This window comes from Rhinoderma darwinii, chromosome 1 (assembly GCF_050947455.1).
Source record: "Rhinoderma darwinii isolate aRhiDar2 chromosome 1, aRhiDar2.hap1, whole genome shotgun sequence".
NCBI classification, from domain to species: Eukaryota; Metazoa; Chordata; class Amphibia; order Anura; family Rhinodermatidae; genus Rhinoderma; species Rhinoderma darwinii.
The window spans coordinates 299,903,329-299,919,868 of record NC_134687.1 but is presented as its reverse complement, the minus strand read 5'-3'; the positions used below and the strand labels follow the sequence as shown (position 1 = coordinate 299,919,868).

The 16,540-nt window shown below is 40.5% G+C and overlaps 1 protein-coding gene across 6 annotated transcripts in view; it reads left to right on the top strand.

The window, feature by feature from the left end:
* Positions 1-16,540, top strand: part of LOC142648115 (F-BAR domain only protein 1-like) — a 226,121-nt gene that overhangs the window by 173,546 nt on the left and 36,035 nt on the right. For 5 of the 6 annotated variants that reach the window (XM_075825420.1, XM_075825423.1, XM_075825421.1 and 2 more), the window contains one exon: positions 1,259-1,370. In XM_075825420.1, the coding sequence (XP_075681535.1) occupies positions 1,259-1,370 (112 nt within the window). Of the gene's footprint in view, positions 1-1,258; positions 1,371-2,024; positions 2,524-16,540 lie in introns of those variants that run through there. The other variant, XM_075825425.1, reaches the window with a different exon arrangement.

Sequence of the window (16,540 nt, the reverse complement as noted above, 5' to 3'; positions counted from 1 at the left end):
AGGGCATTGTAAAAGATGAAGACAATACATGGAAAGAGCACTGGTCAGAGTCACAATAGTCAAGTTACATCGAGACACCGGGGCATACACCTGCGAGTAGAAAACACTTTAAGGCCTTATTCACACGAACGTGTATAACGTCCGTGATTTCCACGCGCGTCGCACGGACTTATGTAAGTCAATGAGGCCGTTCTGACAGGTCGTGATTTTCACGCTGCGTAAAACTCACGACATGTCCTATATTTGGGCGTGTTTCGCCCAGCACGCACCCATTGAAGTCAATGGGTGCGTGCAAATCGCGCTCGGCACACGGAAGCTCTTCCGGGTGCCGCGCGCGATTCGCGCAACAGTAGTAAAAAGAAAGAATGAATGAAAACAAAAGCACCTTAAGCTTTTATGTTGGTAAACATAAAAATAGAGTGTCATAATGATGCTGGCTGCGCGAAAATCACGCAGCCACGCACCATATACAGATGCCACACTGAGCTTTTGTGTGCGCAAAACACTACGATTTTTGCGAGCGCAAAATGGACACGTTTGTGTGAATAAGGCCTAACATAATCATCACGGCCATTTTAAATTGAGGACCGCGATTTGTAAGCGGGTCATAAAGGAAACCAGGGTATGTGCCGAGAATAGAGTAAAATGCGAGGCACACCAAGGCGCCCAAGCTTTTTGAAATTTCTGTGGAGAATTGTGATTCTTATAAACTACATTCAGAAAGGGTAACCTTTTATTTACCAGTGATCTCCATTGGGACAAGGATGGAGGGCGATCACCAATCCAACTGAGAGCAATAGTCTTCCTGGCCATAAAGAGCCCCTCCCAAAGTAAGATCCTCACATGGTGAGGCCAGAGCTCCTCATCCAAAAGACACTGCAGACAAACTTCCGGGGTATATGGTACCGGAGTGCCCACCACTGTAGACCATAGGGAAAGTACCTCCCCAAAATGATTGAATGTGTGCACATCCCCAAATTAAATGCCAAAAATCAACGTCCCCCTCTTGGCACCTGGAAAAAGGAAGTTGTTGCATTCTAAATTAACGAACCAGAGATAAATAGCATTGATGAATTATATAAAGTTGTGTCATCTTGTTATTGCCAGAGGGAGAGACCTGTAATGAAGACTCCAACGCCTCTCCCCGTTGTTCAAATGTAAGGGAAGGAATTAAACTACGCCATTTGGCCTCCACAGAACTGTCTTAATGAGCAGATAATTTTGAAAGTGGTAACTAATACCATTTGTCTTCTTCCAGGATTGTCTCGTGGACCCAGTCCTGTTGTTCTGGGATCTCAGGAATCTCTTCCTGTGGCTGCTGCCTTCACAGAATATGTGCATGCTGTTTTTGAAGGAGGAGGACTAGAGGGGTAAGTTAGCAGACCTCAAAATAGAAGCTTTTTTTTTTTTCTTTAAATTTTAATGTTTTAGCTCTTTTTGAATGTAGAGACTTTCACATTATAAAGCCATAAAAATAATCATTCCTGTTATGAAATCTTACCAAATGGTAGAAGTCCTCTAGGGAGAAGTGTAGCTTATTGATGAATCTGCCATTGGCTAAAAACCATACCTGGTCGAATCTGGTGGTGTTTTGTTTTGACTCTTTTCTTGGAAGAAAAATGTGCGAGACTATTAAGTTGTTGTTGTGACTTAAAAGCCCGGACCGGTTTCCCAACATCAGTCAGAAAGTGTCACAGTGGCTTTATAAATATGGCGTTCGTGTAAATGCCATATTTTCAAATGTATTTACATTAGAAAACTGCTACAAATGCATTGATAAAGTGCCCCATTGTCCTAGTAGGTGGATAAAGCTAAGATGTAAAATATATACCAATCTCCTAATTATTGAGTTCGGGTGTCCTCAGCCACACCAATTGCATGGAAAGCGATACAAAAAGTTAAGTACACAGCCATGCAATCCCCATAGACAAACATTTCTTGTAGTAGTGGTCGTAAAGACTAGCTTAGTGACTTCAAAAGGTGGCATTCTATGACAGTGCCACGTTTATTTTGTTAAATTTCAGATCTGTTAGATCTGCCCTGGTCAACTGGAAGTACTATTATTGTGAAGTGACCGCATCTAGGAGTAACAACAATTTAGCCACAAAGTGGGAAACCACACAAACTTGAGCAGGGCCACTAAGTGCAGAAGCACATGGCCCGTACAATTCGCCTATCCTTTGTTCCAACACTGACTACAGAGTTCAACATGCCTCTGGAAGTGACATCAGCACAAGAACTGCGTTGGAAGCTCCATGAAATGGCTTGCAGCTGATCGACCTTGAAAACCCAAGATCACTATGTGCAATGCCATGGGTTGACTGGAGTGGTGTAAAGCACGCTGACCCCGGAGCAGTGGAAACATGTTCTCTGGAGTTTCACTATCTGGAAGTTTAACGTACGAATCTGGGTTTGGCGGATGCCCAGAGAATGCTGCCTACTGTTTTGTGGAGGAGGGATAATAGTCTGGGGGCTGTTTTTCAAGGTTCATAAAGACATCGAATAAAAATTTGCCGCATTGGAGGGATCTTCAGATGTAAAATAACTTTTATTTGGCAGATTAAAAGCCCAAACATGACTCGCACTGCACCCTCCTGCTTAAACATTTCCGATTTACACATTTTACTCATAGCATATGACATTTAGGTAAGGACATGTAGGTCTGAAATATGTAAGTCATGTTTTGAACTTTTAACCCCTTAACGCTCCAGGACATACTATTATGTCATGGTAAGTGCATCGTTCGCGCTCCATGACATAATAGTATGTCATGGAGTAAACACGGCGCCGTTCGCGCGGGGCGCGTGCATGAGCTGTGATAGCTGCTGTTTCCGACAGCAGACTATCACTGCTCAATGTGCCGGGACCGATCGCGGTGGTCCCCGCAGATTTAACCCCTCAGAAGCCGCGTTCAATAGCGATCGCGGCTTCTTAGGGGTTAATCCGCCATCGCCGGCCTGCTACACGATAGCGGCCGGCGATGGTGACTATGGCAACCGGACACCAAAAAATGGCGTCCGGCTATGCCATAGACGGAAGCCTAGTGGGTCCTGACAGTCAGGACCCACTATGCTTGCTGTCAGTGAGTAGCTGACAGTTCTAATACACTGCACTACGCATGTAGTGCAGTGTATTAGAATAGCGATCAGGGGCTCCTGCCCTCAAGTCCCCTAATGGGACAAAGTAAAAAAGTAAAAAAAAAGTTAAAAAAAGTTGTGTAAAAATAAGAAAATAAAAGTTTTAAAAGTAAAAATCCCCCCTTTTCCCTTGTCAGTCTTTATTATTAAAATAAATAAACAAATAAACTATACATAATTGGTATCGCCGCGTCCGTAACGGCCTGAACTACAAAATTATTTCGTTATTTATCCCGCGCGGTGAACGCCGTAAAAAAAATAAATAATAAACCGCACCACAATCACAATTGTTTGGTCACTTCACCTCCCAAAAAATGGAATAAAAAGAGATCAAAAAGTCGCATGTACCGAAAAATGGTACTGATCGAAACTACAGTTCGTTACGCAAAAAATAAGTCCTCGCACGGCTTTTTTGAAGGAAAAATAAAAACGTTCTGGCTCTTGGAATAAGGTAACACAAAAAGTGAATGATTGTTTACAAAACGTATTTTATTGTGCAAACGCCATAAGACATAAAAAAACTATAAACATCTGGTATCGCCGTAATCGTATCGCCCCGCAGAATGAAGTGAATGTGTCATTTATAGCGCACGGTGAACGCTGTGAAAAAAATAGAACAAAAAAACAATAGTAGAATTGCGGTTTTTTAGTCACCGCGCCACCTAAAAATAGAATAAAGACTGATCAAAAAGTCGCATGCATGACATGAAAACTGCAATGGATTCCTCAAGGTCTCTAGTTTCCAAATTGGGGTCACTTTTGGGGGTTTTCCACTGTTTTGGCACCACAAGACCTCTTCAAACCGGACATGGTGCCTAATAAAAAAGAGGCCTCAAAATCCACTAGGTGTTCTTTTGCTTCGGAGGCCGGTGCTTCAGTCCATTACCGCCCGAGGGCCACATGTGGGATATTTCTCTAAACTGCAGAATCTGGGCAATACGTATTAAGTTGCGTTTCTCTGATAAATCCTTTTGTGTTATAAAAAAAATGGTATAAAGAGGATTTTCTGACAAAAAAAAAAAAAGTAAATGTCACCTCTACTTTGCTCTAAATTTCTGTGAAACACCTAAAGGGTTCATAAACTTTCTATATGCTGTTGTGAATATTTTGAGGGGTCTAGTTTCTAAAATGGGGTGTTTGATAGGGGTTTCTAATATATGGGCCCCTCAAAGCAACTTCAGAACTGAACTGGAACCTAAAAAAATAAATAAATGAGGCAATACTTCGCTTCTCACATTATACTGATAATGAGTCGTGCCCACCCCGAGATGACCCCATTTTGACCGTTTGTATAAACGGAGACCCCTATTAGACCGTTTCAGTGCCCGGTTTTCCCAAGCATACACCCCCGAGAAGTGTATTTCTATTGATGAGTCATTGGTACATTTTAAAGCGAGGGTTCAATTCCGCCAGTACCTGCCGGGTAAGAGGGCAAGGTATGGCATGAAGATGTATAAGCTGTGCGAGAGTGCATCAGGGTATACCTACAGGTTTAGGATATATGAAGGAAAGGCCACCCCCAAACCAGACTGCATCCTGGACTACAATAGGTACATGGGAGGGAAGGACTTGTCAAATCAAGTCCTGAAGCCCTACAGCGCCATGCGGTGTGGTATAAGAAGCTGGCCGGGCACATCATACAGATGGCTTTGTACAATGCGTACGTGCTACGTCGATGTACAGGCCAGAGGGTAATTTTCCTGGAATTTCAAGATCTAATCTTTAGGGACCAGGAAGGGGGGGCACCCAGTACTTCTGGAAGCGAGGCCACACGCATCGTACCAGGGCAACACTTTCCAAGAGAAGTTCCCCAAACCGGTGGAAAGGGAAAGAGTCAAAAGAGGTGCAGAGTCTGCTATAAGAGGGGGATAAGGAAGAACACAATATACCAATGTGACACGTGTCCCGAAAAACCAGAGCTCTGTATGAAAGAGTGTTTTAAAATGTATCATACATCCCTTGATTTTTAATTTACCCTGATGCACTCCGCACAGCTTACCCCCCTCATCTTTCCCTTCTGAGCCCTGCTGTGTGCCCAGGCAGCTGATAACAGCCACATGTAGGGTATTGCCGTACCCAGGAGAACCCACATTACAATTTAAGGGGTGTATATCTCCGGTGGCGCATGCTGGGCACACTATATCGGACACTGACATGCCATATATATATATATAAAATTGCAAATCTCACTCTGCACCATCTGCTGCGCATTATCTTTTACACAGTACCTGTGGGGTCAAAATGCTCACTACACCTCTAGATGAATGTCTTAAGAGGTGTAGTTTTTAAAATGGGGTCACTTCTCGGGGGTTTCAACTCTACTGGTACCTCAGGGGCTTCTGCATACATGACTTAGCACCAGAAAAGCTCCAGTAGGCCAAATGGTGGTCCTTTCCTTCTGAGCCCTCCCATGGGCCCAAACGGCAGTTTATCACCACAAATGGGGTATTGCCGCACTAAGGAAAATTGGGCAACAAAATGGGGTATGTTGTTCCCTGTGAAACTAAGAAATTTTGATCAAAAATTACATCTTATTGGAAAAAATCTTTTTTTTCATTTCACAGCCCAATTCAAATAGGTGCTGTGAAAAAACTGTGCGGTCAAAATGATAACAAAAACCATAAATGAATTCCTTGAGGGGTGTAGTTTCCAAAATGGGGTCACTTCTGGTGGGTTTCCATTGCTTTGATACCTCTGGGGCTCTGCAAATGTGACATGGCACCCGAAAACCAATCCAGCAAAATCTGGACTCCAACAAACACATAGCGCTCCTTTCCTTCTGAGCCCTCCCATGGGCCCAAACGGCAGTTTATCACCACAAATGGGGTATTGCCGCACTAAGGACAAATTGGGCAACAAAATGGGGTATGTTGTTCCCTGTGAAAATAAGAAATTTTCATCAAAAATTACATCTTATTGGAAAAAATATCATTTTTTTCATTTCACAGCCCAATTCAAATAGGTGCTGTGAAAAAACTGTGCGGTCAAAATGATAACAAAAACCATAAATGAATTCCTTGAGGGGTGTAATTTCCAAAATGGGGTCACTTCTGGTGGGTTTCCATTGTTTTGATACCTCAACACCTCTTCAAACCTGGCATGCTGCCTAAAATATATTCTAATAAAAAAGAGGCCTTAAAATGCACTAGGTGCTTCTTTGCTTCTAGGGCTTGTGTTTTAGTCCACGAGCGCAGTAGGGCCACATGTGGGACATTTATAAAAACTGCAGAATTTGGACAATACATATTTAGTAGTATTTCTCTGGTAAAACCTTCTGTGTTACAGAAAAAAATTTAATAAATTTGAAATTCAGCAGAAAAAATGAAATTTGCAAATTTCATTTCCACTTTGCTTTAATTCCTGTGAAATGCCTGAAGGGTTAAAAAACTTTCTATATGCTGTTTTGAATACTTTGAGGGGTCTAGTTTTTAAAATGGGGTGTTTTATGGGAGTTTCTAATACATAGGCCCCTCAAATCCACTTCAGAACTGAACCGGTACCTTCAAAAAAAGGCTTTTGAAATTTTCTTAAGAATATGAGAAATTGCTGTTTATGTTCTAAGCCTTGTAACGTCCAAGAAAAATAAAATAATGTTCAAAAAACGATGCCAATCTTAAGTAGACATATGGGAAATGTGAACTAGTAACTATTTTGGGTGGTATAACCGTCTGTTTTTCAAGCAGATGCATTTAAATTCTGAAAAATGCTATTTTTTGTAAATTTTCTCAAAATTTTGCAATTTTTCACAAATAAAGACTGAATATATCGACCAAATTTTACCACGAACATGAAGCCCAAAGTGTCACGAGAAAACAATCTCAGAATCGCTTGGATAGGTTTAAGCATTCCGACGTTATTACCACATAAAGTGAAATATGTCAGATTTGAAAAATGGGCTCTGAGCCTTAAGGCCCAAACTAGGCTGCGTCCTTAAGGGGTTAATCTCCCAAATAAGTTACTTTTCACATCTGAAGAACCCTCTGATTTTTTTTTTTTTATTCCTTGGATTTATACTGCATGCTTTTCTGACTTTCAATGCACGTGGAGATCTTTCACACAGCACCAAGCTACAGCTGAGCTGGCATACATTCGGACTTGTGCATCCATAATGACCTGGTTTATCGAGGTTGTTCTGATTTAATTAGAATGCTGTATGTGAGCCAGACTTATTTGTCCAACATAATTTCCTGACCTCACAAATGCTCTTTTTGCTGAATGGGAACAAATTTCCACAGTCAGACTCCAAACTCTTGAATGCCTCCCCAAAGGAATAGAGGCTTATAGCTGCAAAAGGGGATCCAACTCCATATTAACGCTCACGTTTTCCCATTTAGTATGTAATGGTGACATGTACCCTATTTTTCAGATTATGAGATGCACCCGACTATAGGATGGACACAGCTATAGGATTCACCCTGGTTTAGACAGAAAAAAATAAAATAAAATAAATATATATTTCTTCTCACCATGACATTGCACATACACAGCTCTGCAGCACGCACATTATAGACACCGCACTGCTGCATGATCTACTAGTCCATCTCCATGAATTAGAATATCATCAAAAAGTTAATTTATTTCAGTAATTCAATTCAAAAAGTGTCTCTTATGTATTATATAGATTCATTACACACAGAGTGATCTATTTCCAGCATTTTTTTCTTTTAATGTTGATGAATATGGTAACTGTTAATGAAAACCCAAAATTTAGTCTCTAAGAAAATTAGAATATTATAGACCCCAATTTTCAAAAATTATTTTTAATACTGAAACGTTGGCCTACTGAAAAGTATGTAGCGTATATGCCCTCAATACTTGGTCAGGGCTCTTTTGCATGAATTACTGCATCAATGCGGCGTGGCATGGAGTGATCAGCCTGTGGCACTGCTGAGGTGTTATGGAAGCCCAGGTTCCTTTGATATTGGCCTTCAGCTCGTCTGCATTGTTGGGTCTGGTGTCTCATCTTGACAATACCCCATAGATTCTCTATAGGGTTTAGGTCCAGCGCCAATCAAGCGCAGTGATACTGGGGTTATTAAACCAGGTATTGGTATATTTGGCAGTGTGGGCAGGTGCCACGTCCTGCTGGAAAATGAAATCTGCATCTCCATAAAGCTTGTCAGCAGAGGGAAGCATGAAGTGCTGGAAAATTGCTTGGTAGACGTCTGCGTTGACTCTGGACTTGATATTAGGATTTGCTGCCTCAAATATTTCCCTCAGTAGTTGCTTTTATGTGGATTCTGTTATATTTAGTGGGTTATAGCAAACCCCATCAGTATTTTCTGATGGTTTTTATTTTTTCTTCCATATTTTTCTACCCATAGACTCCACATCTTCACTTTCCTATATTATTCTTCAGAGTGGGCTTTAGACAGGACTTTACATAAAGGCAAACCTCTCCCCCTTTCAGTTTTTTTTTTTTCAGTCCTTGCCATGGTCAGTTGTCCACGTAGTTTAGGCCATATAATGTTTATATGTATGTATAAAAAGAAAGAAAACTGCACAGCAAAGAAAAAAGATATCCGGTGCACACCACTGGACCTTAGCAAAGTGTCCAAAAATCCATATCCTATGATAAAGCAGCAATAAAGGTTTTCATGGGCTAAAGTTGATCCTTTATTCACCCATAATGTGCGATGTTTCAGTTCACTCAATGACTCCTTTCTCCAGAAGTTAATAGGTGTACAGACTGGGTATATAAACCCTCAACAGTTCATTAACATTGATTAAAAACAATCGGTGAAAAGAGCAAACCAAAATACATAATGTAGCATATATATTGGTATGGCCTAGTTTACACAGAGTATTTTGCAGGCAGAAAACATCTGCCTCAATTCCTTGAAAAATCTGTGCTTTTTTTTGAAGACCATTGAAGACCGAAGGCAAATGCAGCGAAAAACGCTTTTTAAGCCTCTTGATTTCAATGGGAGGTCAGAGGCGGTGCCGTGGCAAGAAAGGACTTTATCCACTCGCGGGGAAAAAAAGCGGGATGTGTAGCATAATAATTAATTACGGTCTCACTAGCATTGATACCTATATAGCAGCTTGATTTCTAACTGCGCATGTCAGGAAATATAATGCCGATATGTAAAAAAAGAGAAAATACTATGTCCACATTACTGGAAACCGAGCCAACCAGCGCATGCCCACAATTAAGTAGTGTTTAACAGCAGCCATCTTACTGAAGGGAAAACATGTCATCTCCCTATTGCCTAGCTACAACACTAGTGCGTAGCCTATGAAAAAATATCATTCAGATTAGTTTGTCCTAATATCACGTAGTTTATTACTATATGTATTACAAAGAACATACAATTTAAAAATGAACTAAATACGTTTTGTGGCTCAAGAACAATACACCATATAAAACATCAGTATGTACAATTAACCATATAGGTTAGGGGAAGAGAAATACAACTGAAATTAACCCTTGCTAGACCACAATAGATCAATTTTCTTGTAATCTGTCCGGTTTCCACGAAATGCGCCGGTATCCAAATAAAGTACACTCCGAGCCATCAGTGATTGTGCCAGTAGACAAGTGTAGGTATCTACACTACTGTGCAAAAGTTCTAGGCAGCGGTGGAAAAATGCTGCAAAGTAAGAATGCTTTCAAAACATCAAGTGTTGGTGGTTTTTTTTTTAGCATTTAACAAAATACAATACTTCAAGTTTTGAAAGCATTCTTACTTTGCAGCATTTTTCCCACAACTGCCTAGAGCTGTTGCACAGTATTGTATATGTCACACCAACACCATGTCAGCAGCACTCTGGAACTAAATATGCCTAAGGACGGATTCACACGAGCGTGTTCAGTCCGGGATATACGGTCCGCAGGTCGGCAGTATTTCCTGGACTGAGCACACTGCAGGGAGCTGGGCTCTTATCTTCATCGTTACGTATGACACTAGGAGTCCCTGCCTCGCTGCAGGAAAACTGTCCCGTACTGTAATCATATTTTCAGTACGGGACAGTAGTTCCGTGGAGAGGCAGGGACTTCTCGCATCATACATAACGATGATGCTAGGAGCCCGGCTCCCTGCACTGTTTGGTCCGGGAAATGCAGCCGACCTGCGGACCGTATATCACGGACTGAACACGCTCGTGTGAATCCGGCCTAAATGTGACAGAAAATGTCCATTGCAGAGAACATTCCCAAAAGAGCTAGGTCCAGCATTGGGGATATTATATGTATGGAATATTCACAAAGTGACGGTCCTATTATAAAGTGACAGATATCCTTTAAATAATAATGCGCTTTATGTCTACAAAAACATAACAATATTTGAAGTCCAAGGAACCCAGGACTCTGAGCCAGTTGCCCATGCTGGTACTTGCCAGGCCTAAAGCTGTGTAATGTCTGGAATCTGACGAGGGCAGGCTTGGCTGTTGATAAATCCCAAATACAAGGAATTATTTATGAGAAGCAAAGCCAAAGCTCGTGTGTGTCCACACTCCTCAAAAGCTTCAAATAGTAGTCTGTATCAATGTCTGGTGAGTCGTCAAATCCGCTTGCACACATTTACAGAATAATACGTGCTGATATTAGTATATATGCTGAATTATGTCTTTTTTGTATGCTCTTTTTACTGACTAATCAGGGTTTATATATCCAGTATGTACACCAACTCGCTGCTTGAGAGAACTTTTTGAACGTCCCTCATTTTGGGTAAATAAAGGATCCACTTTTTTCTCATGAAAATCTGAAGTATATACCTTTCACCTGTCTACTGGCACTATCTCTGATGGCTAATAAATGTAGTTTATTTGGATACCAGCACATTTGATGAATCATATAATGACCCTGAGCGATTACAAGAATACTGACCTAATGTGGTCTAGCATGGCTTAATTTCAGCTGTATTCCGCTTTCTCTTACATATGTAATACTCAAGTGAGGGACTGGAGTATTGTGAAGGCTCCTGCTCTTATTCTAGAATTTTCCTGCTACTGGTCCAATTAATACTTGCTGGTTCTACTTACCAGTTGCATAACAGTCAGGCAGCATTCTAGCAGTGGTCCAACTAACTTCTGAAACATGACTTGTAAGAACAAGGGAGGCCTTCGCAGAGGAGAACTGGAGGCACTAGATGTCGCCGATACTCCTGCTGCTAACGGTGCTATGGAGGTGGCTGCCAGACCGTAAAGATTTGCCAGACACACTCTTATATATTGTAGTTTCTCCTGGCTCAAATACCCACAATAGATCTCTAGGACAGGAGCACGTAAAACTAAATTGGGTATGATCCAACAAATACCCTAAATGACCTATGTGAAGTTTACCGCTCAGACGCCACTGGTAACAGTCCAATATCATTCAGTATGGACATTCTCTCCCAGAAAAATGCAGTGGACAATCCGCAATCCAATGAGGGTGTGGATGGTAATTCTTATCCCTATAGTCCCACAGAGCTCTGTATCATCTCTCGACGTTCAAAGAACTCCTGGTAGGAAAAGGATCTTATGTCTCTAATAGATGGAAAAAGGAAGACACATAGTGCAACACCCTCTGAAAAAGATTGCTCCACGCCAAGTTTAATCCATACTTACAGAAGTAACAAGAAATAAAAGTATCGAGGTAAGTAAAAATCTTTAACATTTCTAGGCGGCATGCCAAACACTCTCGCCCGACCCTGGGTTTCGCCCTTCCGGCTTCCTCTGGGGAATGTGTGACGTGTCTAATTGACAAGTTTATATAGCAACACAACATTTAACCGCTTCCCGACCGCCCACAGTAAATTCTCGTTGGCGCTTGCTGGGCTCTGTGCAGTGCCAACGTGAATTCACGGTGGGTGTTAAAAGCGCGATTCGGGTGTCTGAGTAGCGCTGACACCCGGATCGCGCTGTTAACCCCTGCCTCTGGTCCCAAAGACATGATCGGGACCTAATTGGTTCAGGTCCCGATCATGTGATCGCAGGGAAAGTTTGTTACTGGAGGCCGATCCTCATAGGCTTCCTGTCAGTGTGAGACTCGGCGTCACACTGACCGTTTATAATACGTTAAGTCTTTTATTATAAGGAAAAAATTAAAATGTTAAAAAAAAAGTACACATATTTGGTATCTCCGCGTTTGTAATGACCCAAACTATAAAGCTATAATATAATTTTTCCCGCACGGTGAACACCGCAAAAAAATATCATTGAAAAACATTGTCAGAATTACAATTTTTTTTGGGTAATCACCCCTCCCAAAATATAGAATAAAAAGTGATCAAAAAGTCACATGTACCCCAAAATAGTACCAATAAAAACTACAACCCGTCCCGCAAAAAAACAAACCCTTACACAGCTTTCTTTTTACTGAAAAATAAAAAAAAGTTATGGCTCTCAGAATATGGTGACACAAAAAATAAATAATTTTATCAAAGTGATTTTATTGCGCAAACGCCACAAAACCTAAAAAAAATATATACATATAGTATTGTCGTAATCGTATCGACCCGCAGAATAAAGTAAAATGTCATTTATAACGCACGGTGAACACTGTAAAAAAAAAAAAAAAAAACATTGAGAATTTGTTTTTTTGTCACTTTGCTTCCCCAAAAAATCTAATAAAAAGTGATAAAAAAAAAATCACATGTACCAATTAAAACTACAGATTGTTCCGCAACAAATAAGCCCTCACGCAGCTTCGGTGGAAAAAAAATAAAAAAGTTCTGGCTCTCTGCACAATTTCTGTCGCTATATTCTGTGTCCAAAAGCGGATAAGATCGGGCACTATTTATCAGTGCGACACCGGCCACATATCTATGAATTATTATTTATTTATTTACCGCATGATTATACCCTCTTATGCCCTGATGTACTCTGCCCAGCTTACATATACCCCCTACATTATAAACTGAAATACCAGCAAAACCCCAAACAGAACTATTACCAAGCAAAATCTTCGCTCCAAAAGCCAAATGGTTCTCGCTTCCTTCTGAGCCCTACAGCGTTCCCAAACACCAGCTTACGTCCACATATGACATTTTATATCCGGGAGAACCCGCTCAACATTGTATGAGGTATTTGTCTTCAGTGGCACAAACTGGGCACAACATATTGTGCATTAAAATGGCATATCAGTGGAAAATTTTAATTTTCACTTTGCACCATATGCAGTGCATTAACGCCTTTGCGCACCACGACTTAAAGGCATGGTCTTGCCCTAAAAACATGTTTTTTTTTTAAAAATTAAACATTTAGTGTGTAGGTGATTAAACATTGTACAAATTTTTTTTATTTTTTTCGCGAGTCAGGAAATATTATAAATTTTTTCAAATTTATAATACTACCCATTTTTGGTCACTAGATTGAGCTAGTTCCCAAAATTGCAGCATTGCAACATTGGGTTAAAAGCCCTCGCTCTAGTGAGCTCTCAGCATCCCCCCCTCCTTTATCCTGGCTAGTGCCGGGATAAACGAGGGGTTTGAAAGGTTTAACCTCCTACACTGTGTGTCGCCATTTTTTGAGGTAACCCACAGTGTAGTAGGTTTACATACAGTAGTAAACACACACAAACACTAACATACATTGAAATCTCTTACCTGCTCCTGCCGCCGCGGCTCCCTCCGGCCCGTCCGCTCCCTTTGCTGCCGCTGTTCCATGTGCACAAGTCCGGAAGCCGCGACCGGAAGTAGTAATATTACAGTCCGGCCGCGACTTCCGGTCCACAGGAAAATGGCGCCGGACGGCGCCAATTTCGAATAGGACTGTGTGGGAGCGGCGCATGCGCAGTTCCCACACAGACGCCGTACACGGACGTGAATGGGACGGGAGCCGTTCACAGTCCCTATGGGACTGTGGCTGCCGTACTCCATGTCTGTGTGTGTCGTTAATCGACACACACAGAAATGGAACAAAAAATGGCAGCCCCCATAGGGAAGAAAAAGTGTAAAAATAAGAAACAGTAAAACACAAACACACAAATGAATATAAACGTTTTTATTACAGCACTAACATCTTTAACATATAAAAAAATTATTTGCCATGACACTGTTCCTTTAATAGCATGTCGTGGTGCGGGGGGGTTATATATGGAGCGGGCTCATGCGCTGCGCCCGCTCCATATTCTGCCGGTGTCCGCTATGTATTACAGCTGACACCCGGGACTAACTGACAGGAACAGCGATTGCTTTTACAGGAGCCTGTAAAAATTACATTATACTGCAATACATTAATATTGCAGTGTATTGTACCAGCGATCTAATCGCTCGTTCCATTCCCCTAGGGGGATTAATAAAATGTGTATAAAAAGTTAAAATTATTAGTGAAAAAAATTATAATATATTTAAAGTCCAAAATATCCCCCTTTCCCATGTTTTCTTTAAAGTAATGTAATAACTAAAAAAATTGGTATCGCTGCATCCGTAAAAGTCCGAACTATTACAATATACCATCTGTTAACTCGCACTGGGAATGCCGTCAAAAGTAAAGAATATAAAATACCACCTTTAGCTTTTAAAAAAAAAAACATAAAAAGTGATCAAAAAGTTGTAAGTAAAAAAAAATAAAAATTTGTACCAATAAAAACTACAGCTCGTCCCACAAAAAAGAAACTCTCACACCGCTCAAATCGACCAAAAAATAAAAAAAACTGATGCCTCCTGGAATGTTGTGAAACAAAGCAGTTTTTACTTTGTAAAATTAGTAAAATATTTAAAAAAAACAATATAAATTTGGTATCACCGTAATCGTATTAAGTCTCTGAAAAAATGTAAGTTGTTTTTACCGCACAGTGAAAGACTTAGGAACGAAACCCAAAAAACAATGGAGGAATCGCAGCTTTTTCCAATTTCAGCCTGCAAAGAATTTTATTTTCAGTTTCCCAGTACATTATATGGTACTATAAATGGTGTCACTAGAAACTACAGCTCCTCCCGCAAAAAATAAGCCCTCACACCACTCTACTGACGGAAAAATAAAAGAAGTTATGGCTCTTGGAAAGCGGGAAGGGAAAAACTAAAATTTAAAAGCAAAAAATGGATCAGTCCTGAAAGGGTTAATTTAATTTCTACTGAAAAAGCATTTATGACCACGTGGGGTATTGCCGTACTTGGGAGAAATTGCTTTACAAATGTTGGGGTGCTTTTTCATCCTTTATCCTTTGTGAAAATGAAAGAATTCAACATTTTTGTGATATTTTATTTTCACAGCCTAATTCTAATAAATTCTGCAATAGAACTGTGTGGTCTAAATGCTCACTATACCCCTAGATAGATTCCTTAAGGGGTGTAGGTTCCCAAATGGGGTCCGTTTTGGGGTGTTTCCACTGTTTTGGTACCTCAGGGGCTTTGCAAATGCGACATGATACCCAAAAACTATTCCAGCTAAATTTGAGCTCCAAAAGCCAAATATTATTCCTTCTCTTATGAGTCCTGCTGTGGGTCCAAACAGCAGTTTATTACCACATATGGTGTATTGCTGTAATCAGGACAAATTGCTTTACAAATTTTGGGGTGCTTTTTCCTCTTTATTTATTGTAAAAATTAAACCTTTCTATGTTTTTGTAGAAAAAAGTAGATTTTCATTTTCACGGTCTAATTCCACTAAATTCAACAAAAAAAACTGTGGGGTCAAAATATGGGGTCTATACCCCTAGAAAAATTCCTTGAGGGGTGTAGTCTCCAAAATGGGGTCACTTTTGGGAGGTTTCCACTGATTTGGTCCTTCCAGGGTGTTGCAAATGCGACATGGCACTAAAAACGATTCCAGCAAAATCTGCGCTCCAAAATCCAAATGGCGCTCCTTGCCTTCTGAGTACTGCTGTGGGTCCAAACAGCAGTTTAGTACCACATATGGTGTATTGCTGTAATCGAGAGAAGTAGCTTTACAAGTTTTGGGGTGCTTTTTATTCTTTATTCCTTGCAAATATTTTTTTTTTATATTTTTTCAGAAAAAAAGTAGATTTTCTCTTTCACAGACAAACTCCAATAAATATGGCAAAATATCTGTGGGGTCAAGATGCTAACTTTGCCCCTAGATAAATTCCTTGAGGTGTGTAGTTTCCAAAACCGTGTCACTTTTGGGGGATTTCCACTGTTTAGGTACCACAAGACCTCTTCAAACCCGACATGGTGCCTAAAATATATTCTAAAAAAAGGAGGCCACAAAATCCACTAGGTGCTCCTTTGGTTCTGAGGCCTGTGTTTCAGTCCATTACCACACTAGAGCCACATGTGGGATATTTCTAAAAACTGCAGAATCTGGTCAATAAATATAAAATTGTGTTTTCTGGTAAAACCTGTGTTACAGAAAAAATTGTATTACAAATGTATTTCGGCAAAAAAAATAAATAATAATTTGTACATTTCCCCTCTACTTTAATTCCTGTGAAACGCCTAAAGGGTTAAACTTTCTGAATGCTGTTTTGAATACTTTGAGGTGTGCAGTTTTTAGTATGGGGTGATTTATGGGGTCTA